The sequence below is a fragment of the Phyllobates terribilis genome, unplaced genomic scaffold (genome assembly GCF_046119375.1).
Source record: "Phyllobates terribilis strain yellow unplaced genomic scaffold, ASM4611937v1 Scaffold_4__5_contigs__length_816908805, whole genome shotgun sequence".
NCBI classification, from domain to species: Eukaryota; Metazoa; Chordata; class Amphibia; order Anura; family Dendrobatidae; genus Phyllobates; species Phyllobates terribilis.
The window spans coordinates 188,064,752-188,088,553 of NW_027362764.1; the positions used below are offsets into that span (position 1 = coordinate 188,064,752).

Below are 23,802 nucleotides of genomic sequence, written 5' to 3' on the forward strand. Positions count from 1 at the left end.
CACTTAGTAGGAGTTCTATCTGCGGAAAAACATGGATAAAACTCGTATGGTAAAGACAGACATCTGAATTAGCCACCCTAACAGATATAGAAGTGGGATGAGAAGGTCACAAAAAGGAACTTTGAGCTATTGGCCTATCATGGACAGCATTGCTTTAAGCAACTACCAAGCCAATATGACAGTCTTGCCCCATTGCACATGCCCTTTCATGGTGAAGATCAAAAACGCAGGTTAGAGAGAACCTGTCAGCTGATTCATGCTGCTCGAACCATGGTCAGCATGAATCAGACACCGGATCCATTATTACAGCTGTGTGTGTTTTATTGTGAAACATTGTCTGTTTCAGAGAAAACTTACTTTGAAAAAATTTCGGGGGACCATACGTCTCAGATGCCTATTCTGAGGCCAGTCTCCAGCGGCTTCTTCCTGCCCGTCTCCCCATGACTGACAAATCTCTCCCTTTGTGTATAGGGAGAGACATGTCAGTCTAGAGGAGCAGAAACCAACAGGGACCTGTTCCTGACTAATCAGCCAAGACACATAGTCCTTGCTGGCTTTTCTATGTATGTCTTCTCTGAAATGTCGCAGTGTTTCATAGTAAAGCTCCTTTCACACAGCAATTTTGCCCACGTTCATTGGTCCCGTTGGGGCTTACGTCCAGACCCCCCCACAAAACGGCATTCGGGTGTATGCGCTGATGGGGCCATTGACTATAATGGTGCTGGAGTCAACGTGTGCTCTGTTGTGCATCATTTTCGGGCATGTACACCTACTGGAGATGGACACCCAGATGTAGTAGACTGCATATGAGTGTCCTTCTCTAGTAGACGTATACGCCCGAAAATGATGCACGGCAGAGCACATGATGACTCTGTCAGCACCATTATAGTCTATGTCCCCATCGGTGCATATGCCTGAATCCCGTTTTGTGGAGGGTTCGGACGTAAGCTCCAACGGTACCAAAGAACGTGGGCAAAAACGCTACGTGAAAGGACCTTAAAATATGCCTGGCCCCAACAACACAGCTGGTTTCTGAATTATGCTGACTGTGATTGTGGCAGTGTGAATCAGCTGACAGGTTCCCCTTAATCCTCTCGATCAATGAAAATTCTAATTAGTCATCATACTAATTATTATGTTTTGAAATTAAGTCTAATGTTTTTCTTTTCTAAGTTAATGTAATTGTTAGATAAAAAAATGTTAAATTAAAGGGCAAAGACAAAGCAAGTTCTATGAGACTAGAAAACTTGAAGCAGTTACAATGAAACTTGAAATGCGTCAGTTATTTCTCTTGGCAGTCATATAAAGCATTATGAATGCATAGTAATTATCCCGAACACATTGAGGTGATAGATAATAATTTGCTCTTTAGTAAACCATTCTTTCATTTACCTACACTCTTCTTGTAATATTTGATGAAGATATTGAGAAAGGTTTAGCCTTTCACACTTTCCAGCCCATTCAGAAATGGTGAAACATGCAGGTAAAGGTCAGTAATACATGTACATACCATAGCATAGCAATAAACAGTGCACGAGGCTGCTCTCACAGAGGGCCATGAAGCGCTGCTCATCCCTCTCAGTCTCACTTGTGCATATCTGAAGATACATGTGTTACATCACAGAAGTGACATTGGTAACATTACACTGGGCACCAGGAAAGCTCACCATCTATTCGCTCACCATCTGTTCACTTTAAAGTTGTTTGAGATTAGAAATGTGGGTTTGCTTTCTGTATTTCTAAAAGATCTCCACTCTTGGCCATTTTAATAAGGCTGAGGTGCAATACTGGACCCAGCCTATGGCCAAGAGTGGAGCTATTTCAAGACGAAAAGTTGACTATTTTTCATCTTATAAAGAGCACCCATCACTTGCTATAAATATATAATATTTTTGCATGGTGTAAATTCTGCTGTCTTCCTAAATTGGGCTTATTTCTTGTTCCTGCATCTCTCCATTCCTGAGAAATGACCCCCCCCTTCATTACTGAGACGAGATGAGACCACGCCACTTGGCTAACAAGACTACAAACAGGGAAGAGGGCGCCATATCTCAGGAATGGAAAGGTACAAGAACAAAAGAAAAACATGACAGATTCAGGAGAATAGAGGCATGTAGAATCGAATGACTCCCGCCACATACGTAGATTTTAAAGCTTGATTCTTTTATTCAGAGAATGGGCGCGTTTCAGCCTGTCTGCTGCTGTTGAAAGCTCTGGAAGGGCTGAAACGCGTCTGGTTGTGAATAAAAGAATCAAGATGTAAAATCTACGTAAGTGCCGGAAGTCATTCGATTCTACATTATCTATTTCCACATGTGGAGTGCCAATCACCATTTGGATTTCTTAGAGAACAGACGATGTCCATCAGATTAAAAAAAAATACAAATTCCTGGCAATTGACAAGTAAACTTTAAGTATCCAAATTGTGCGTTTCAGCCTTCTCATCATTTGTTACGTGTATGATCATCAGGGACCCAAAGCTCTACTGTGCTCTTTGCAAGAAATAATATTTTACACACACAGAGGCCATGCACATTATTTCAGGGAGAAAATAATGATTTGTTACAATAAAGACATTGGCCAATAATAGATGTTAAGAAAGAAAATGCAGATTGCTAGCGGGTACATGCCATTTAGTTATCTGAGGGTGAGACGTGCCTCTAATGGTCATTGGCGTGGCATTTGAACTCCTGAGCATGGCGGAACTGTCCGGTAATGTGTCATGATTGCAGTAAATATTGCAGTTATCACATGATTGGGGAAACACCCCTGACTAAGCTGTATGAAACCTATGACTCGTCATATAACAGATCCTTGATGTTTCATAGTAAGTACTCAACCAGTAACTTTTTTTTAGCTTATAAACTGTATTAGTTTGAATGCTACATGTATAAAGACTAGTGATGACCATCTAAGTATATTCACAAATGGCAAAAACTGTTTCAAAGCTTACTGTCTATAGAAAATGGAGTTTAAGTAATAATGGCTTATGTCTATAGAAATGATGGAATATTTTGTATGCAGATTTATTATGTGTACCTGAATGTGGAACGTTTGTATAGGTTTTATTTGGTGTACTGTTTAAGGCAAGTGAATATCATAAAGGCATTGTGAATTATTTTCTCTCTTATGACAAGTACAAAGTGTCGACCTTATATACAGAATAAATATACTACAACCCTGTTAGCTTATCCTGACTTCTTATAAATTAGCTGGTGCGACTTACTGTACCCACAGTTTTGGTCTGTAAATCGATCATAGTGTCATCCACATACAGTATGGGATGTACATCATTCAACATTGTGTTGTGTCCTTGGGTCCAGGTTCCGTTTTCTGTACCCAATCCATATGCATAGAATATAAAAGTTTGAATGCAAAAGCTCAAACTTGTGAACAGAGCCGGAATATCCTATAACCCTGGTAGCTGAAATCCAACACAAGTCCACTTTCCTTCTTTTTTTATATGGTAATGGCTACCAAATGTATGGTAATACATAAAATACGCCAAATTGTCTGATAAGACTGACAGTGCCACCAGGACAAGGTCAATGACAAGGTTTAGCAGATCACATTTTCTATTCCGGAACAATGTATATATATTTTTTTAATTGGGTTATGTAAAGATATTCCTGCAGGCCATGATAGTTTATAATGAAGAATTGCTTTATTTTTCCGGTTTGCAATACAAATCATTTACATAAATGGCATTCACAGGAAATGACTAGTAAATTCGTTAACAAAAATCAGGTAATCCGTTATTGAAAACTGAATATAAGAAACATTACAAATTCACTTTATTAGTGCCACAACGATAGAATGACCAATACTTTAGGTTCATTGGGTGGCAACAATTGTGAAGTGACAGTTGCAGCTTACTAGGATTAATGAGCCATGTGGCTTATACCAGGACTGGAGATTTGCTGTGGCGCTTTGAGGTACACAGACTTTGGTGCCCTATGACCCACCTCAATAAGTAGCTGCATTATTTTCACAGAACATTTTGTAGCTTTTCTAATCAAATTCAACCACAACCTCACCCCTCTCAGATAAATATTGCATCAATTTATATTTCCTTGCCAACAAAAGAAAGACCTGCACGCCCTGCAAGGAATGAGCTGCCCCTAAGTCCATTTATTAGCACAGGCCTATTGTGCCAAAGTGATAGACCTAACTTCGCTTGTACCGACAGATGTGTTCTCCATATGAACAAACTGTTAGCATTTTGGAAAAATCCCTCTTTTAACTCTGAAACACATTGACACTGAAGTTTTTAGAAAACAAGTGAACAGAGGTGGATCGTTTGTGTCTTCAGATGTTCCTTATTACATTTACCCAATGTGGAAATAAGCAAAAAATCCTTGATGGACGTCATCCACGAGCAAACAAGCTTCTTCCTAAAATATACGTCTATAAAACCCTGTAGCAATCCTCTCATACAAAAGACATTCTGTGCAACAATTGGACACATGAAACACATATATCTAACATAAGTGCTGGTTTATAAGTGCGGTCTTCTAGTTTGGACTGTGGTTGTGAGTGTCTGCATTGTGTTGTGTGTGGCTTTAGGTCTGTGCACACAAGAGTTGTCCTGTACACATGGCTTGTTTTTTATGGCAATTTACGCTGATAATCTATATTGTATGTTGCAATTTTTCATCTTCTCCCAATTTGCAATGCATTTAGCCAAATGATCACAACTTTTTAATTCTATTTTCTGTATTAAAGAAGCACTCCTCCCATTAAAGTTTTTATCCTCTTAATATATTGCAATCATTATATTATATAGCATTGTGTACTTACAATTGCTCATTTTTCCTTTCTTCCCAGTTAATTCTTCTCTTTTCTCTGCTCTATGTAGAAGCAAGAAGTCTCTTTCCTGCATGAGTCATCCCTCTCTTCAACTCCTGACCCAGCTCCTTCCCCCTGTCAGGTACTTTTGCAATGATGACTCATGCAGGGAAAAGAGACTTCCTGTTTCTACATAGAGCTTAGAAGGATTCAAGTCTGTGTTTAATTACCTGATGTCATAGACCTAATGGAAAGAGAAGAATTCACTGGGTAAAAAGGCAAAATGAGCAATTGTAATTACACAATGCAGTATAATGTGATGATTGCAATATATTAAGAGGATAAAAATTTTAATGATAATGCTTCTTTAATAAATAAATTTTATGTATTGATGAGGATGTCTGACATTAGAAAAATCATCTACTATATTCCCAAAACAGCATTACCCTTGTCCATTCACTGTGTCTAATATTAAATCCCTGTTTAGGGTCCATTTAAAGTATTTTACGGATTACTATGTTTGATTACACGTTGGCTGTGCGCATGATGGACAATACACTGATCAATTTTGCCATTGTGCTAGTGCACATATTACCACGCAGAATCATGGTCCACGTGGAAAAAAATGGCAGCATGCACTATAATGGTTTATTTTACAGATCAGAATAGTGTATGCTGTAGAAGGCAGCTCCTGCAATCATCCATAATACAAATGGAGAAGCGATTTTCCCACGGAACCAATCACATCCACATTTCTTTGTCATACCTGGCCCATTTTTTGATACAGCCATCTGAATCTGGTGAGCTGCAATACCAAGTATCACCACTGAATAAGAGTGGTGCTGTTTCTGCTTTAAAAAAAAAAGCAGACTGTGTGCATAAGCCACTTTCCGTTCAATTAGAATGAAGAAAGTGAGTTGCCTGCCATACTCTGTAGTGACATTTCCAATGTATTCCACTACTGAATAAGCTGAATCTTACCATATTGAAATAAACATTTGCTAAGGACGCATACATGGCAGGTACATTGTACAGATTTTTAAGTGCTAGAGTTCTTTTTTTTCCCCGCTTCACCAGTCCCTGGGAAACATTCAAGGTTTTCATTTTTAGAATTTACAACAAAAATGTTTTAGCTTTTTTGCACCAAAATAAAACAAACAACAAACAAACCCCATATAAAAAGACAACTCGTAAGACTCACAAATAAATGCTGGTTTGTTTCTAAAGATAACACATATATTATCCAGGTTGCAAGCAGTCTTTTTTTACAATGTGCATGTCATCTGGCCACACTTTTAGGGCTCATGCAGATGGCTATATTACATATTATGTTCTATACAGCTCTAATATGGACTTGACAGCCTGCTGCGGGGCCATATTGTACCTCCATGTGCTACCTAGTTTGTATGGAGGTTTTTCTGATAGATTCATACATAATCATACATAGCCTGTCCAATCACATGATGTGTTACAGTAGGATCCAGTAAAAGCATTACTACTGGGGCGTAGATGGCCATATTTGAGGAGTTCTTGCTCTCTTATAGGTTTCCATCGAATAGTCTTCACATTTCTTACATTAGTAATTGTGGGCTATGAAAATAGTGAGCTCAGTCCCGTCCATGCAGACTAATGTACAGTAGGAGGCTGCGGGCTACTTTTATCCGGACAATGGGCATCCTTACCTACTGGGCTATAACCTATAATATGTCCACCCACTGCTCGGAGAAAGATTATTGTGTCTGATGGGGGCGCCACACAGGGCGCTTATGGCTCTGTGATAAGCGTTTTGGCTCCATGCACACTGCTTTACTCTAGGCGATAGCTTTAAGTTTGTAGTAAAAGATCTGCTGGATGCGTCAGTTTTTATCCACCCCTTCTTCACTGCTATCATACCGCCCATTTTTGGGGCACAAATAACTATTGGACAAGAATAGTGAAAAACACTATAATGCACAAGTTTGAAATTTTCAAACCAGAATTTACATTTATTTTTCGTTTTTTTTTAAATTAATAATATCTTACTTCGTCAGCATATGGGAGCTCTTTGAGCACTACCGCAAAGGTAGCTTTATAAGATCTGACTTTGGAACAAACATCTGCAAATCCCTCATGTAATGTGATATTATAAAATGTAGATAATCTTTTCTATCAAATGTTCAAAGACTCTTTGTAAAAATGAATCACTCTTCCAAGTATTAAACATGGTGGAGGTCGAAGCCCTGGAGTCCGCAGTTTACCCACAGCGCTAAGAAACAGAGACAATATTAGGGTGGTTTGTTGCGGAAAGGGTTTTACTTGACGGTGGACTAAGGTAGGTAACGTTTTGTGTTCAACTTACAAGTTAATGTGTAAACCTATACCGTATATACTTATATATATTTAGTATATGATCGGCATTGTAATGTGGGGGGTCGGTGATCTCCATTCAACATGGAAACAGTTTCCAATCTAAAGCAGAGAAAGTATATTAAGAGCAATGGTGTTCCCAGATAGCCTGTGATATAGGTTCTATGCTGCCTTCATTAAAAAAATAGTTCTCCAAAATAAACATAAATGTAAACTATCTTCATGGTATTTTTTATTAACTGTGCAAATGTAAAAATATACAAATTATAGAGAGTTTTTAAATTGACAATGAGAAATATGATTAACTGTAAAGATAGTTTAGAGGGAACCCCCCCAATGTGCCTGATCCAGACCCCTCCCCAAGAACAACGGCTACTGACCCTGCCAGAATTCTGCCCAAATTTCTCCCCAAATACCTCTGCTAATGAGCCTGTCAGTGCCTGCTACAGATCTCTAACTCAGATTGGGTGCCATAGATCCCCCCAATAGAACTCCTGCTATTGACCCTACCAGAGATCCTCACTCCAAAGTACCTGCCACAGATCCCCACCCCAGATTGGGTGGCATAGTGCAATTAAGATAAGCCAAGGTCTTGGTTCCTTTCAGGATCTGTGCAATAAGGAGACTGAGAGGAGTTAAGAGGTGTTTTGAGGATATTTTACACTGCTTCAGGTGCCATTTTTCCTATGGGTAAAGTGTCCCTTTGAATAATACAAATAATTTTTGTGTAGTATTTTCTACGGTGTTTAATTTACTAGAGAAGGAGCATAAATCTGTAGTAAAGAATATATATGTGAGCCATAGGAGTAGGCTGACAACAAATTACAGTCCTTGAAGACGCAGTAGATTTTAAATCCTAAAATATTTGGGAGAGTTCCTGAGCATGACCCATTTCCTAGATTAAAGACTTACAGAGCTACATGGTCTGTAAAATAATGCATAACACTGATATTTTTACCACCAGGCACCTGGGTAACATGACTATTTCTGCTTGGTGCCCAGGTCAACATCTTGGGCTGGCGCCTTTATTCACAGGTGTGGCGCATGCGCAGTAAGGTCCTGGTGTTGTTGCGAAAGCTGGACTATCCATCTGCACCGCCCCTGTGAATGAAGGCACCTGCACGCAATGTCAGTCTCTGTGACCTGCGCCCCTACCTGAAATCTGGAGCAGGAGCCATCATTCCTGGGGCGGCGCATGCTCAGGGGGATATTCCAGGAGTCATCAGGACGTTATTGCACATGTGCCACCCCCAGTAATAATGGTGTCTGTGCAAAATGTTGGCCTAGGGAACAGGTCATTGAGAATAGTGACCTGTCAGTCATTGGTAGGGGGCCAGTATCAGGAGGACAAAGAGGGATAGAGGCCAGAGAGATGTAACTGGAGGCAAAACCTCTGTACTTGGAATAAGAGTTAGCTGATGGATTACGAGACAAAGGAAACACAGGGCTACAATATTGAGGTATGGAAGTAATCATCATTACAGGTTCTTTACTGTGATGACGTTACTTTCGGGTCTAAAAAACCTGCTTCTATTAATTACATTAAAATTAAAAGACTAAATATATTAACTGCAAAAGATCTAAAAAAGCGGACAATTTATACTCATGAGCTACCCATGGAGAATCCATTGCTATTCATATACCCCCTCTGCATCAATAAAATCCCTTTCAATGTCTTCAAAGCAAAAGTAACATCCTTTGTGTACGTTTTACAATAATTCGCATTCGAGCTGAAGGATTTTTCTCGTATTATTCAAATCTGTAAAAAGAAAAGTATCTTTTAGTACTAGTGAATGAGTAGGAAGATATGTCATGTGTATGTCCAGAAATATAAACCAGCTACAGAACGACAAATATGGATCCTCGTATCTGGCGCGGGTTTCTTGCATGTCGGTTGAGATAAATGAGTGATGCTTAAAGGCACGTGGCTGTCCTCTCTGGCGCTTAATGACCAGACTTTGGGGCTGTAGGTTAATATAAAATAGGATTTTAGACACACACACACAATTTATTCTGAAGCATTTCATCGGAATATACTAGACGATCATACAGAATTGAATTCCACACGCTGTATATACTATGGTTTTGGTTTTGCTGTCAGTTGCTGGGGAGCTATTCTGCATCCGTTTTATATTTTATATGTTCATTTTATAATAGAAAAATATGTCTGGCAAAATATATAATCTGGCATGAACTACAGCCCTGAACATGTAATGTGGATAGTCCTGCTTTCTCTACGACTTACTAATAGGTTTGAGGATATGTGGCACTGAAGCAGATCTGAACTTGACCTAAGTAACTGCTTCTCTGCTAGGCACTGTTAGAATATGGGTAATGAAGGAGGTAGTACAATTGAGTATATGGATATATCACAGTTCAGGAGTTCAAATGTCATCCTAGTATGGCCTATTATTACGACAGTGTGAGGTTACCAATTCCCAAAGTGCCAAGTGATCATCGTGTGACTTGTGGCACGAGACCTATTCCAATGCATATCATCATGCAAAAGTAAGGGGATCAGAAAACGGTGAGACATTAATGGAATTCCTAGAGGTTTACTTTCAAATACCTGAGAAGGGAATGTGCAGAATCAAGGAACTAGTTCTGTACAGTCATCCTATAAACATCAACTATATAACACAAGTGTGAGCAATGTAAAGTCATACTTTAACATCCAGGTCAGCTTAGCTTGTTTCTTTCCGTAATACAAAAAAATAAGAGGATATTGGAAAAGGGGAGTTAGAGTAAAAAAATACATTCTTTCAGGATTATCATTTTCTTTTCTTCAGTATAAAGGTATAATTATTTAGGGTTTTTACCGGGCTAAATTCTCTTTCTACAAACCAATTCAAAAACATGCTACCAATTTATCCCCAGCTGTGGGCGCAGTGTGTGCCAAATAAGGGGCATTATCATTTATTTTTTTAAAAAAATAAATTAAAAAAATATTATCTTGTGATAAAATCAAATATCTGCCTTCTTCACGGAGGAAATGGTGTATATATGCAGCTGTGAATGATTAGAACTGCCCCACATTGCACGAGTAAGTGATCACCATGGGAGATGGTCAGTAGGGTTTTTAGCCGCAGGCACAACATCTGAGAATACCTTTTCTGTGTAGGATCCGTAGTGCTGGTGAATGCAAGTTAATATATATTTTTTTTCCTTTTTTTGTTTTTTTTTGTTGTACATTTTCTTTTCCAAAAACCACTTAAGAACTGGAAGGACCGTCAAACGCTCTGTTGAGTAATGTCTTGACGGCCACTTCAGCACAAAAGGGGCTAAACTTCCGCGGATAAACTTCACATCAAAAGGACAGAATAACAAAAACACGATAGTCACAAGTACCCGCATTAGAGGAACATTTTCATCCATGTCTATTCAGAACGGACGAGAACAAAAAAAGTGACGGAGGCAATGGAATGGAAGGGGAGACCCCAGTAGTGCCAAGAAACCAGAAGCACAGTTTCTTCTAATCCTCAAACACTTCCAAGAACAGTGGGGGAAACAGTTCAGTGGGGCACTCCACTTTCATGTGCAGGAACCGGCTGGCATGGCAGGCTCCAATCATGCGGAGGTCGGTGACTTTCATCAGCAGTTTTGGCCAAAAGTGTGCAACGTTGTGTTTCCTGTAATTAATGTAGTGTTCAAATGCCAAGAGGAAACCTTCTTGGCACTTTTCAATTCTTTCCACACTGGAGAGACCAGGACGATCTGCCAACAAAAAATGTTTTTAAATATATTTTACATTTTTATGATATGTTATACATAAATACTATGTTTATAGTTGTTGTATAACCTTAAAGAGGTCGTCCACTACTATTAACAATGCCCCAGTCGATTTAAACTGTGGAAACAAGTGTATTTGTAAATATCTTCAGTGGTCATTCGTGCCTGTGAGCGGCGCTATCGCTGACTGCTCACCAGGCATCAAGTGACCAGGCTGCAGTCGGCTCTGGCATCCGCTGATGTCACGTCAAGTTCCGGCTGCAGCCGGGTGTGACCCAGTGACGCGCTTTCCCCGATTGATGGGCTGTGAGAGGGGTTTCAGCACACGTCACAGCCCAGCATCCAGTGCGCGCTTTCCCAATGAATGCAGAGGACAAGGAAAGCGTGCGGTGGATGCTGGGTGTGACATGTGGTGAAACCCCGACTACAGTCCATCAATCAGGGGGGTGCGCGTCACTGAGTCACACCCGGCTGCAGCTGGAACTTGACATGACATCAGCGAATGCCAGAGCCGACTGCAGCCAGGGGGTCACGTGATGCCTGGTGAGCAGTCAGCAATAGCGCCGCTCACAGGCAAGAATGACCAATGAAGGTACTTATAAAATACTTGTTTCCACAGTTTAAATCGACTGGGGCATTGTTAATAGTAGTGGACAACCTCTTTAAAGGGGGTTGTCCACTTCAACAAAAAAATAATAGATTTCTTTAGAATATAAAGAACTTATTCATTTAAATTTTTATTCAAAGTTAACCCAATTCTCAGCAGTCTGTCTCGGGTTCACAGCTCAACATTTGGCTTTTGCTGAACACAGAAAAGCATATTTTAGCATATCATCTGAGCTGTGTGTTCACAGAGCTGCCAGACTACTCACCCCAATAGCTAAGCCAGCCCCCTTGTCTGTTTATACATCAGCTGTGACTGAAGAGGATGCTGGCTTAGCTATTGTTAGGAGCAGTCAGCAGGGTTGCCAACTTGAATTTTTATTTTTTATGAACAGCTTATCAAACAATTACGGTCAGACAACATTTTTAAGGACACATTAGAAAACCATAATAAATAATTATGATTATAAGTGATGCAAGTCTCCAGCCCATAATTATGATATGAAGGCATTCTGATTAAACATTTATAACTATCACCGCTTATTTTCTAAGGTTTGTGTGTGTTGAAGGGGTTTTCCCACAAACAAAAGTTCATTTTGAAAATTGGCTGCGTCTGACTGTGCAGGAACATGGTCTGATCATACCACATCTCCTGGACAGGGGAGGAAGCAAAAGACAATACAGACATTACAGCAGGGGATCGCAGAGGATTCATTTTGTGAGGTAAAACATTTCACTGCCTGTTTTTAAACAATGTTTTACCTCACAAAATGAATCCTCTGCGATCCCCTGCTGTACTGTCTGTATACTCTTTTGCTTCCTCCCCTGCCCAGGAGATGTGGTATGATCAGACCATGTTCCGTACATGGTCAGACACAGTCAATTTTTAAAATGAACTTTTGTTTGTGGGAAAACTCCTTTAAGGCTCATTCCGGGGCGTTTCATTTCTTCTTGATTAGATCACCAAGTCGATGTAGGGAGACTTAAAGGCCAGGCAATACTCACTGGGAGGAAAGTATGCAAATAGTTTTGTCAAAGAGAAAGAGAACAGGGCCTTTAGGTCTCCCTATGCGAACTTGGTGCTCTCCTAAAGAACAAACTATTCCCTAATACTCTTTTAAAGCCCTCACACCCAGCCAATCCGTCTCCTTCTTTGCACTGTTGAGTGGCAAGAACTCTTAAACAGCTGTCTGTAAATGGAGTACTTTTCTGTTTGGAGAAGAATGTGGATTGGCTTTATATCCTAAGTTATGTGGTAAGGTTCTTAAACCCCTTCCTGACATCCGCTAACATGTATGGCGCAGATCAGGAGTGGGTGTATAGAGCAGGCTCCCAGGATGAGCCCAACCCATACCCAGCAGATAATTGCTGTGTGTCACAGCCAGGATCTGCCACTAACAGCCACAGGTGGGCGGAGCAGAGCCCACAACTGTTAACCTGATAATTGCCGCTGTCAATCTGTGACAGTGGCATTAACAGAGCACAAGCATGGGGGCGTCATTCAATGTGCCCACTGGCCGCCCCGCAATCCTGCCGATGGATTGCTATAACAGCCAGGGGTCTGCTGAAGACCTGAAGCCTGTGTCCGGGCTTCAAAGGAGATGGTTATTTTTACTATATCCAGCAATATTAAAGTATTGCTGTATATACTACAAGCAATTAGATGATTGCACGTTCAAGTCCCCTAAGGAAACTAACAAATACAGTAAGAAGTAAAAAAAAACATGGAAAAAATGTAAAACAACCCCTTAAAAGTTCAAATCACCCCTCTTCTCCCCCCCACTTAAAATAGATATTAAAAAATACATATTTGGTATCGCCGAGTTCAGAAAAGTCCAATCTATTAAAATATAATATTAATTAACCCAACTGGTAAACACCATAAATTGGGGGCTTTTTGGTCGCCTCAACGCTGCAGTAAGAAAAAATGAAAATATCTGTTGTAAAATAGTATCAATAAAAAGATCGGTTCGCCTCTTGAAAAACGTGCCCTCACACAGCTTTGTCGACTGAAAAATGAACATGTTATGGGTCTTGGAAATTGCCGACACAATCAAAAATTATTTTTTTTTACAAATTTCCGTTTTGTTTTGTTTTTTTACCAGGAAAAAAAAAAACTGAACAAGTTTTGTATCGTCGTAATCGTACTGACCTAGAAAATCATGATGCCAGTTCATTTTTACCACACAATGTATGCCGAGAAAACAATTCCCAAAAAATAATGTCAGAATTGCAGAGTTTTGTTTCGCAATTTCACAGCACTTGGATTTTTTTTCCATTTTCCAGTGCACTATGTGGTAAAATGAATGGTGTCATTCAAAAGTACAACTTGTACCACAAAAAAAAACAAGACCTCATACATCTATGTGGATGAAAAAATTAAAAAGGTTATGGGTCTTAGAAAAAGGGAAGATAACAGAAACTGGCCATGCCAGGAAGGTAGACTTCTAGGGCTGCTACCTCCACTACGTGGCACTAGAGACCCTGTTCTAACATAAGGTTTGCGCTGGTGCTAATGCCCTCTGTAGGCCACCCGGGCTTGTTTACCAGTACATGTGGCTACCAGCCTATGCCAGGAGTTGTGTGTGTCTCAAGGCTAATATGTTTTATTTTATCTATTGATGCTCTCCACCCTGAGACTCTCAACAACCACGTGTACATCACCTGGTCCTCTAGCTATGTACTTTTAGGTGACAGGAATCATTTACAGCATGCAGTGCACTTTAATATAAAAAATAATGCCATCATGGATAAATATAATAGCTCCCACCTGATGACATAAGCAGCACAGCCTGCAACAAGGCGACTTCGGTGTCATCAAGACTGAATGAGGACAGCGATACGCCTAAATCAAATATGGCATCAGATACCACCCCTAGTCCTCCATTTTTCAGCTGTCCTCTTGTGACTGCCATCTCCCCATTCAGTGTTAATGTCTCACTTTCTGGGTCATATCTCACGGCAGCTCGGAGTGACATGATCTCCATGCAGCAACCTTTGAGGAGGATGATCTGGTCTTCGCATGGCAGCTGGAAAGTAGAATACTCTATTAGTATAACTATATTAAAATACATTTTATACCAAAGGAAAGGATGATATTTCTTTACTGCCCCCCACTTACATTTCTTTCCACCTATGAATCTTCAAAACCAACCCTATAATATTGTTGAATGGTCCTAGACAATATTAGGAAGTTTTTGTTTATTAGCCCACCATCCACCTGAGTAATAGGCCGTGTCTCACAAAATATATATACCCAGAATCGAAAGTTATTCATCCATCTTTTCCCAAAGATCCCAAAAAAGGATAGGCCCAAGAACCAGGCCTTGAAAAAACACCATGGAACAATTACATTTAAGTTGTAACCATTTTTAATATGCATAAAAAGTCATAATATATGCAACTGAAGTGAGAAATCTGACACATTGGTCTTCCTCTCTTTTCTGACATTGACCTAATCTCGCTCCATTTATTGACTATGGGACAACATGTCAACTACTTGTTCCCTCTCTGGCTCATGATTATTTTCTGCCCATACTCTGTATAACTCTTGCCTACTATCATATCTGCTTCAGATAAAAATACTCACCTCACAAAACATAGGTAATTTTTTGGCAAAATCCACCACTCTTGTAATTGCTGGGGTGATTATTTTTGTAAACTGGCTGAAGGCTTCTAAGTCCACTTTTCCACCCTCTGGAGCATTAACTATAGGAGCCTGTCCAATATCTTCTGGCTGGTGGGAAATACAACATAATAAAGACATCATATACCATAAAAAAACACCTGAAGGATATATCATCCAAAAATCAGGTATACAAACTGTGGAAAACACAAGAATAATGAAAGAGTTTACCTCCTTCAGTGATACATGGATATGAAAAACGGAGTTCATATGCACCGACAGTCCGAGGCCATCACAGGGATCTGTGTTATCTCTGGCAAGGACTTTTCATCACCATCTGTGGGGTTTCTGCCTATTATTTATTAGCATTGTGCACTTAGCATTCACATGTACTTTATTTTTCTTTACTTGATACACCTAAGAAATATGTTTCTCCATCCTTTGTGATACCATTAATGAACTTTGGCTATTTAGTAGAGTTGGGCAGATCAATTTGTGGGACTTTACCTGTCCATTGGACAGGTAAGTAGTCTCTGGCCGCTAGACGGGAAGCTCACAAATCTCTTACCTTCCCGGATCACCAGTGCGGCTTTTGGTTATCATCCTTGTGGTGTGTCACACAGACGACGTCTTATCAGACCGGCTAATTAAGAGCCACACCGGGAATCCTGGAGGGTAATAGATTCAAAAACCACCTATCCAGTGGCCTGAGCAGAGACAACTGAGCTGTCCAATGGAGCAAAGTCCGGCGAATTGATCCACCTATTTCTACCATTTATTTATCTATCCATAGCACATGCACTTTACTCATTTATATCTATTATATGTTAGTTTGGCATATATTATTATATATACTGAATTGTTACTTATTATCATCATCATTATTATTTTACTTATTCATATTGAATACATATTGGCATTATATTGAGTATTATCCAACTACATATGTACATACCTGTATATTCCTTTTATTATATAATTTTTTTCAATACAATACTACAGCCAGTTATATTTTGCATGATTTATCTATTGCTACTCCTCCACTGGTGCCTGTGGATGTCGTTTTCATCATCCTCTGCTGTGGCCCTGTTTTTTAATACCATGTTTTTATATAATATTTAATGAATTATTACTTTGGTGCGGATGACTCCCATTTCCATATACATTTTGAGTTATGTCACCTACAGCTAATATACATTATTAATTTGATTCTCTATTTTACATATTTACCTTCATATACATTTATGGGTCTCAACTGTGTTGTCTTCCTCCAGTAGTACACAATCCCCTAACATGTCATACTGGAGCAAGTACATCAAAAAGCCATGTGCCATGCTCTCTATAAGGGCAGGTGCGCTCGATTATGCTGATCAGAGTTTGATCAGAATGGGATCAGTTTTTCTCGGAGATGGAGAGAGAAAAACACTTTCTCCACCATCTCCATTCTGTCAGTCATTGAAAATCGGACCACAATCGGATGTCATCCATGTTTTCAATGGACCCATAGCTTGCATTGCTGATTTTGATCAGACACTCAGATCAAAATCAGACATGTCACCGAGTGGTCCGAGAAAAAATCAGTCATGTGCACAGCCCCATAGAATAAGATGGGTACGAGTGCTGTCCGTGAAAACCAGAGATAACACTAGTCCAATATAAACAGCCGCGTGCACTTGCCCTAAGGCTCAGTATATTTCCAGCACCTGCCAATATGACATTTTTGCTTACCAGAAATTTTCTCTTCTGTTTCCAGTGACTTCCCTGTGCATTGGTGGCCACATGAGCTTCAGTGACAACCTGTATGAGCTCCCACTCTTCTGCTGTTGGTTCAGGCCTCTGTACCAATGTTTTCTGCAGTTCATCCTTGCGCCTCTTTTCTCTGTTTTCTTCTATTAGCTTTCTTTTTGCCAAACGCTTGCTGTCATCCAAAACCACTTAAAAAGAATGAGCATACATATCAATAAGTACCCTGAAGCTATTTTTTCTGTTTGACGCTATATGGCTCATCGTTCCGGGGATGACTGGCAGGAAGGTGAGACGGAACATAAATGTTTAGTAAACATAAGCTTTACTTTAAGCTGACTACATGGGTCACACTAAATGGAATATCACCCTAAAATACATTTGTATGTAATTCAACAGTAATTTTTAATCTGGTAAAATGACCTTGTACTATGCATTTATACATGATATAACCAGTATCAATAAATGCAGAACGGGAAAGGTCACCCTTGTAGAGATTAAAAAAACAACACAAAATCTTTCATTCATACCACCTTATATTTCAGTTTCAAGTATATTATCTGCACTTTCAAGCGCTTGTCCTATGATTAAATATTACCTTTGCACAAAAACTACTACATTTCAATTGGAATAATTTTAAAAAAAAAGCTTATTTTTTGTAAAATATTTCCATCACATAATTGTTATAGCGCCCTCTGGTGTTTTATTGATTCCCTCTCAGAACGTTCCCCTGATATGTTCAGTGCTGGTGGGAAGAAGCTGCTTCTAGTGCACAGATTCTTATTGGCTACTCAATAGCAGGAATCATTCCACCATCCGAAGCACGTAACTACATTAAGTGCAAGGGTTGCAATCGCACCTGGACCCTGGACACTAGAGGGGACCAAAAGATCTCTTTGCACCATGTTAAAAGACTATTACTATTAAAGACCTGTGATATTTGGAGACACTGTCGGAGATTTTGCATTGGGGCTCACAGGTTTCAAGTTATGCCACTACCACCATCTATGTCCATAAGGATTTAGATGGTAGGACTGAGCTACTAAGCATTTCCATACACCAGCACTGGACAGGCTGGAGGACATTCATTTTTGCATTGTTTTAAATGCCTTTCCCAAATTTATCAATGTTTTACTATATTTAAGACACCAAAACGTAAAAGTGATAAGAAAAGGTGTTGTGGTTAAAGGAGTTGTCCGGTCTAAAAATAAAAGTCTGCAGTCACTCTGTGTGACTGTAGACTTGTGACTCCTCCCAGCGCCCACACTGTGCACTGTGAGGACTCTCCACTGTCTGCCCGGGGAACGCCAATCAAGTATGCGATATACATACTCCCGGGCAGAATTCGTCTGGTGGGCGTGGCCTCGCTCAATACAATTGAGTCCGTGCTCCCTCTACTTGGTGCGGGTGTCTAATGGGCGCGACCTTGCCAATTCAAGTGTATTGAGTGAGTCTGCGCCCACTAGATAGGTTATGTCCGGGAGTATGCATAACGCATACTTGACCGCCATTCCCAGGGCAGACAACGGCGAATTCTAGCAATGCACATTGTGTGCGCTGGGAGGATTCACAAGTCTGCAGTCACATAGAGTGACTGCAGACTTTTTATTTTGGACTGGACAACACCTTTAACCATTTAGTGTGAAGTATGGTATATTTGTGAGTGAATTTCTATATAAAAGTTGAAAAAAGTTGCATAGTCTAGACAGGTGATTGCTATCATAAAAAAGGTGTGTAACAAATACATTTACGTTACAACTATTTTTAATATGCATAAGGCTGTGTGCCCACTATGCTTTTTTTAAGCGTTTCTGCAGCAGCAATTCCGCCGCAGAAACGCTTAAAAAATGCTTGGTAGAAGGTCTGCCATGTTCTGCAATGATAATCCGCATGTGTTGTGCACATGCTGCGGAAATTTCCGCTGCGGATTATCATTGCGGAAAAATCCGCAGCACGTCCATTAATTTTGCGGAAACGCGGCGTAATTGCCGCTATTGACTTGCATTGAATCGCAGAATATCCGCATGACTACATGTACACAAGCGGATATTAAGCGATTCAATGCGTGGATGGTAGCCGGGTCTGGAGAAGAGGAGACTCTCCTCCAGACCCGGGTACCATAGTACCTGTAGTTAAAAAAGAATTAAAATAAAAAAAAACATTATACTCACCTTCTCCTGTACGTTGCGTCCAGTGTCTTCGGTGGCTCGCAGTGGTGTAAAAGGACCTTCCATGACGTCATTTGGTCATGTGACAGGTCACGCGACCGCTGACGTCGGCGGTTGCGTGACCTGTCACATGACTAAATGACGTCATGGAAGGTCCATTTACACAACCGCGAGCCATCGAAGACACCGGAGAAGGAGACCGGGGGCCATCGGAAGGTGAGTACAATGTTTTTTTTTATTTTTCACCATTTTATTCTTTCTTTTTTTTACTATTGATGCTGCATTTGCAGCATCGTAACTTGGTCACACTATATAAATCCATGCCGGTTGCATGGACTTATATAGTGTGACCAAGTTGTCAAGCACTTTTCCAAGTGATGCTAAAATCGCTTGGAAAAGCGCTTTACAACCCGCATGCGGAAATGCATGCAAAAACGCTTCACAAACGCTTCTACTTGGCAGGAAAAACGCATGCGTTTTTCCTGCCAGGGAGATGCAGAAATAATCCGAAGTATTTCTGCTTCATGGGCACTTAGCCTAAAAGGCTCAAAATTCTAAATTAGCGGGCTACATTTGACACACCGCTCTCTCGCTACTATCTAACATTAGGAAGTGGACTATCATGATTACAAATTTGCATTTGTGCCAAATTTATCATTATGGTGCAATTTCATAAATCTGGAGCGGCGGAGCTGAAGTGAGTAAATCAAATATTTGGTGCAACTTACACCATTTTCTGTTTATAAATGTGGGCCACTATGAGCCCCAAAATAACTCAAGGGGCAGTATAACAAATATGTAATAGCAATATCTAGACTGAAAAGCATTTCTTTTAAATAATTCGAATTAAAAAAAATTATATTTTGTGTCAAGTAACGAATCACCTATAGTGGGATAACAACACCAGTAAAGGGAATCTGTCAGGAGGATTTCACCCCCCCTCCCAAACTATTTATATACATGTAGCCCTTTCAAACACAAGTCCAGCAATACCTTTACATGACCAGTCCGTTACTGAGAAATCAGCATTTGAATTAATATGCAAATGAGGCTGAAGAATTATTTGTAGATCTGAAGCCTCTGTCACTCCAGCTCTATTCCCAGTTCAGCGCTGCCTTTGCTCTTGCTTTTCTGACAGCCTCTATGCTGTGTGAGTTCGGGCAAAGGAGTTGTCAGTCAAGCAGGAGGAGGCGGCGCTGTATGGGAAATAGAGCTGAAGTGACGGAGGCTTCAGATCTACAAATAATTATTCAGCCTCATTTGCATATCAGTTCAAACGCTGATTTCTCAATAATGAGGAACGTACTGGCCATGCAAATGTATTGCTGGACTTGTCTCTGAAAGGGCAATATGGGAAAATAAATAGTTTGAGGGGTGAAATCCTGCTGACAGATTCCCTTTGAAGTCCCTTAATACTGTATAAAAACATCGAGCAACAAGTAATTATATATTTATATATATATATAAATATATATATATATAATTATATATTTGTTCATCCTTATTTCATGTTCCATAGCAGGCCATATAAAAGAGGTTCCAGGGTGAAAGGACACCATACAAACACATTAAGAGGCCAATTCATCATTGCTGCTTTTGAGCCTTATTTCTGAAGTAAAAATAATTTCAATAGTGACTTCCCTATTTGCGCTTTATATATTATATAATTTACGTAGTTTTTAAGTTACCTTTACTTGGCTTTAAAGGATCCTTTGTTTGGCTTTAGGGTAGTGGTTTTGTTATGCAGATGTTTTAGCCTAATTCTTTAGCTGAAACATTTTCGAAATTTGGCAAAATTTTGGTGCAGTTGTAATCCAGTACCCTAGTGGAGTACAATTTTTTTTTTTTGAACACTGAAGTTGAAGACTAAAGCCCCTCATACTTTTTAGATTGCTGTGGGCCAAATGATGGTTCCAAGCACTCCTATGTTTTCTATGAGAAAACAAAAGAATCGGCAGCCCAACCTCGGACATGCTTGATGCTTATCTCCCCGGACATCGTCTGTCAGGAAAGAATTGGGGACCCCATACACATCTGACTGTCAATCGAACCTGTCGACATCAGCAGGTACAGCCGACGTTAATCTAATTTGTAAGGGGAACTTAACGTACAACATTTCAATACTTATTGAAAGTATTGTGTGACTTTTACACTAAAAAGGCCAAAAATAAGCATTTTTCAATTTGTACCAATTTATCAAGGAAAAAATATATAAAAAAAAACGGCCAAAAGATGAATGGGGGCCTAGGTGCCTATGAATCCGTAATACAAAATTGAAGGAACCTGTTTGCCTCCATGCTTGCTCTCTGAAATTTGTTGTATGCACACCACAATGACCACAGTTGCAAGCCTGCATTAGTTTCACATCTGATTTTCAAATTAATAATTAAATATGAATTGTTAATTGTTAAAAACCACACAGTTTTACAGATTTATCCGCAAAACTCTGCAATCAAGAACAATACATTTTTAAAGAGGTTGTCCAGGACAATTTTTTTTTTTTTTTTTACTATGCACCTAAAAACTAACAGGCAGGAAGTTGCTAACAGAGGCATCTACCTATCTGTTCTTCCTGATGCCAGCTCAGAGCGGTCACTGACCGTTGCTGCCGGTGATTCAGCTTCTCTATGTCTACAGAGCAGCTCTTCTTCTCCCGGGCCTGCCAACGTCATGCTGAACGACAACTAGCTCCCCGCAGTTAGGCAGCAGGAAGCCGGCTGTCAATCAGCATGACTTCAGCAGTCATGCCCCGTCAACAGAGCAGAGCACAAGAGAAGTCGCTACTCTGTCGACATGATGTCAGCAAAAGCCACAGAATCGCCCGCAGCAGCAATCTGTGACCACTCTGAGCCAGCAGAGATCGGCCACAGGCAGTTAGATTTGCAACTACTTTCCAGTTAGTTCTTAGGTCTATAGTAAAAAAAATTAAATAGTCCTGGATAATCCCTTTAACAATAAACTTGAGAACTGTGGTGGCTCACCCGGCAGCACTGTGGCCACTATGTGGGGTCGTAACCTTATGTTTTACATTTGCAGACCTGACTTTTGAGTATAAATCACATTATCCTGTAAAGAAAGGGCTGGAGAACATTTACGAGCTCCAGATTCTTCCGCTGAAGGGCATATGGAGCCACTAAGTTAAAATCAAAAGATAGAAAATTACAGTAATTTGAGATATGGTTCGAGCTTATTAATAAATGTGCACAATATCGTCACTGCAGTCCTACCAACACAGCGGGCAATTCATCAGTACAGTATTCCAGGAAACTGGGAGAGAATGGTTCCTCGGGACACTGCTGTTCTCACTGGCAGAGAGGGGTCACCCGTTTATTATTTAGTAAAGTGCTTTATTTTCAGTTTACAAAATAGAGGCATTCATCGGCACAGTCTTGCTTTAGATAAAATGCAGATATCATTTTTTTTTTACATTTTCAGTAAAGGCCTGAGCACAGTGCGGTGATTGTCTAATTTGTTGCTTTTAGTGCTGTGCCATATAAAATTATAGCTAACACAAAAGCCGTACTGACATATCAGCTTATACCCAGCCAAAAATATATTGCCTGTGATCCATGTGTATAATGTGATTCAAGTTGTTATTTTAGAGACTTTATTGGACAGTATTCAGTATGTAAGAGAGAGTAAGCCACAAACATCTCGTCTGAGATACTTACGATCTGTTGCCATGCCGACGGCGATGCACTTTTTGAATCGACATTCTTGGCACTGATTTCTCGTTACTTTGTCTATTACACATTTTCCTTCATATTTACATGAATAACTGGGGTGAAGGTTCTTCTGAATAGTTCTTCTGAAAAAGCCCTATAGATCACAAAATTCACCATTACAATGCACAGAGTATCCTTATTATGCCATTATTATATAAATACGAGATAAGTAAGACACTTTGATTCCTTCAAAACTTTCTTAAAGGGGTTATCGAGTGAAAACAAGTTATCACCTATCTGCTGGATAACTGATAACTTGCTGATCAGTGCAGGTCTCAGCGCTGAGACCTGCACTGATCAGCAGATGGAGGAATTTATATCTCCGACAGGGAACTTTTATTTCCATTACAAAATGGCGCGGCAGGTCGGACACCTGTCTGCCATTACAGCCCATAGAGAATGAATGAAACATGCGTTTTGTCGCTCTATTCTAACAGGAAAAAGAGTTCCCTGGTTCTGCTGATGAGCACAGGTCCCAGCAGTCGGATTCCCACTGATTAACAAATTATCGCCCATCCTGAGAATTGTTGATAACTGGTTTTCACCAAACAACCCTGTAAGCTTATAAATATAACTGCCAACAGGGCATAAAAATGTAATTGAAAAATACATTAAGACAAGGATACACAGCGACTTTGGCTGCAGCACATATGGTGTGGCCAAAGCTCGCTCCGGGTCACTGCTATCTTGCAGCACAATACCAATGATGGGCAATGCCAAGGGTACCACGAATGCAACGAGCAAGTTGCAAAAAATCCAACCAGGTTATTTTTTTTGCCACTTGTATGTTGTGTTTGTGGTACCATTGGGGTTTCAATTGCATTGAGCGGTGATGTAGCTGCGACACATAGCAAACTTTGGCTGCCCGACCTGTAAAATCATGTTATTTGCTAACTGTGCAAATTTTAACATGATTAATATTCTAGCTCGTGTAAACTGGCATTAAATAGCAACTGACGAGACCTATAGACTAGTAATAGGGGCCATCACAGTTTCGACAACAAAGGTAGAGCTATATGCTGAATGAATGAATGAATCCCTTATCAAGGTTCTCAACAGCAACATTTACACATTT

General features: G+C 40.0%; 1 protein-coding gene across 7 annotated transcripts in view; it reads right to left on the bottom strand.

Moving 5' to 3' along the window:
* Positions 1 to 934: 934 nt before the first annotated feature.
* THRB (thyroid hormone receptor beta) overlaps positions 935 to 23,802 on the bottom strand; it is a 449,080-nt gene continuing 426,212 nt past the window's right edge. For all 7 annotated transcript variants that reach the window (XM_073677977.1, XM_073677980.1, XM_073677979.1 and 4 more), the window contains 5 exons: positions 22,674 to 22,821; positions 16,820 to 17,025; positions 15,056 to 15,202; positions 14,237 to 14,495; positions 935 to 10,848 (listed from right to left, as the gene is read on the bottom strand). In XM_073677977.1, the coding sequence (XP_073534078.1) occupies positions 10,607 to 10,848; positions 14,237 to 14,495; positions 15,056 to 15,202; positions 16,820 to 17,025; positions 22,674 to 22,821 (1,002 nt within the window). In that variant the 3' untranslated portion in view covers positions 935 to 10,606. The remainder of the gene's footprint in view (positions 10,849 to 14,236; positions 14,496 to 15,055; positions 15,203 to 16,819; positions 17,026 to 22,673; positions 22,822 to 23,802) is intronic.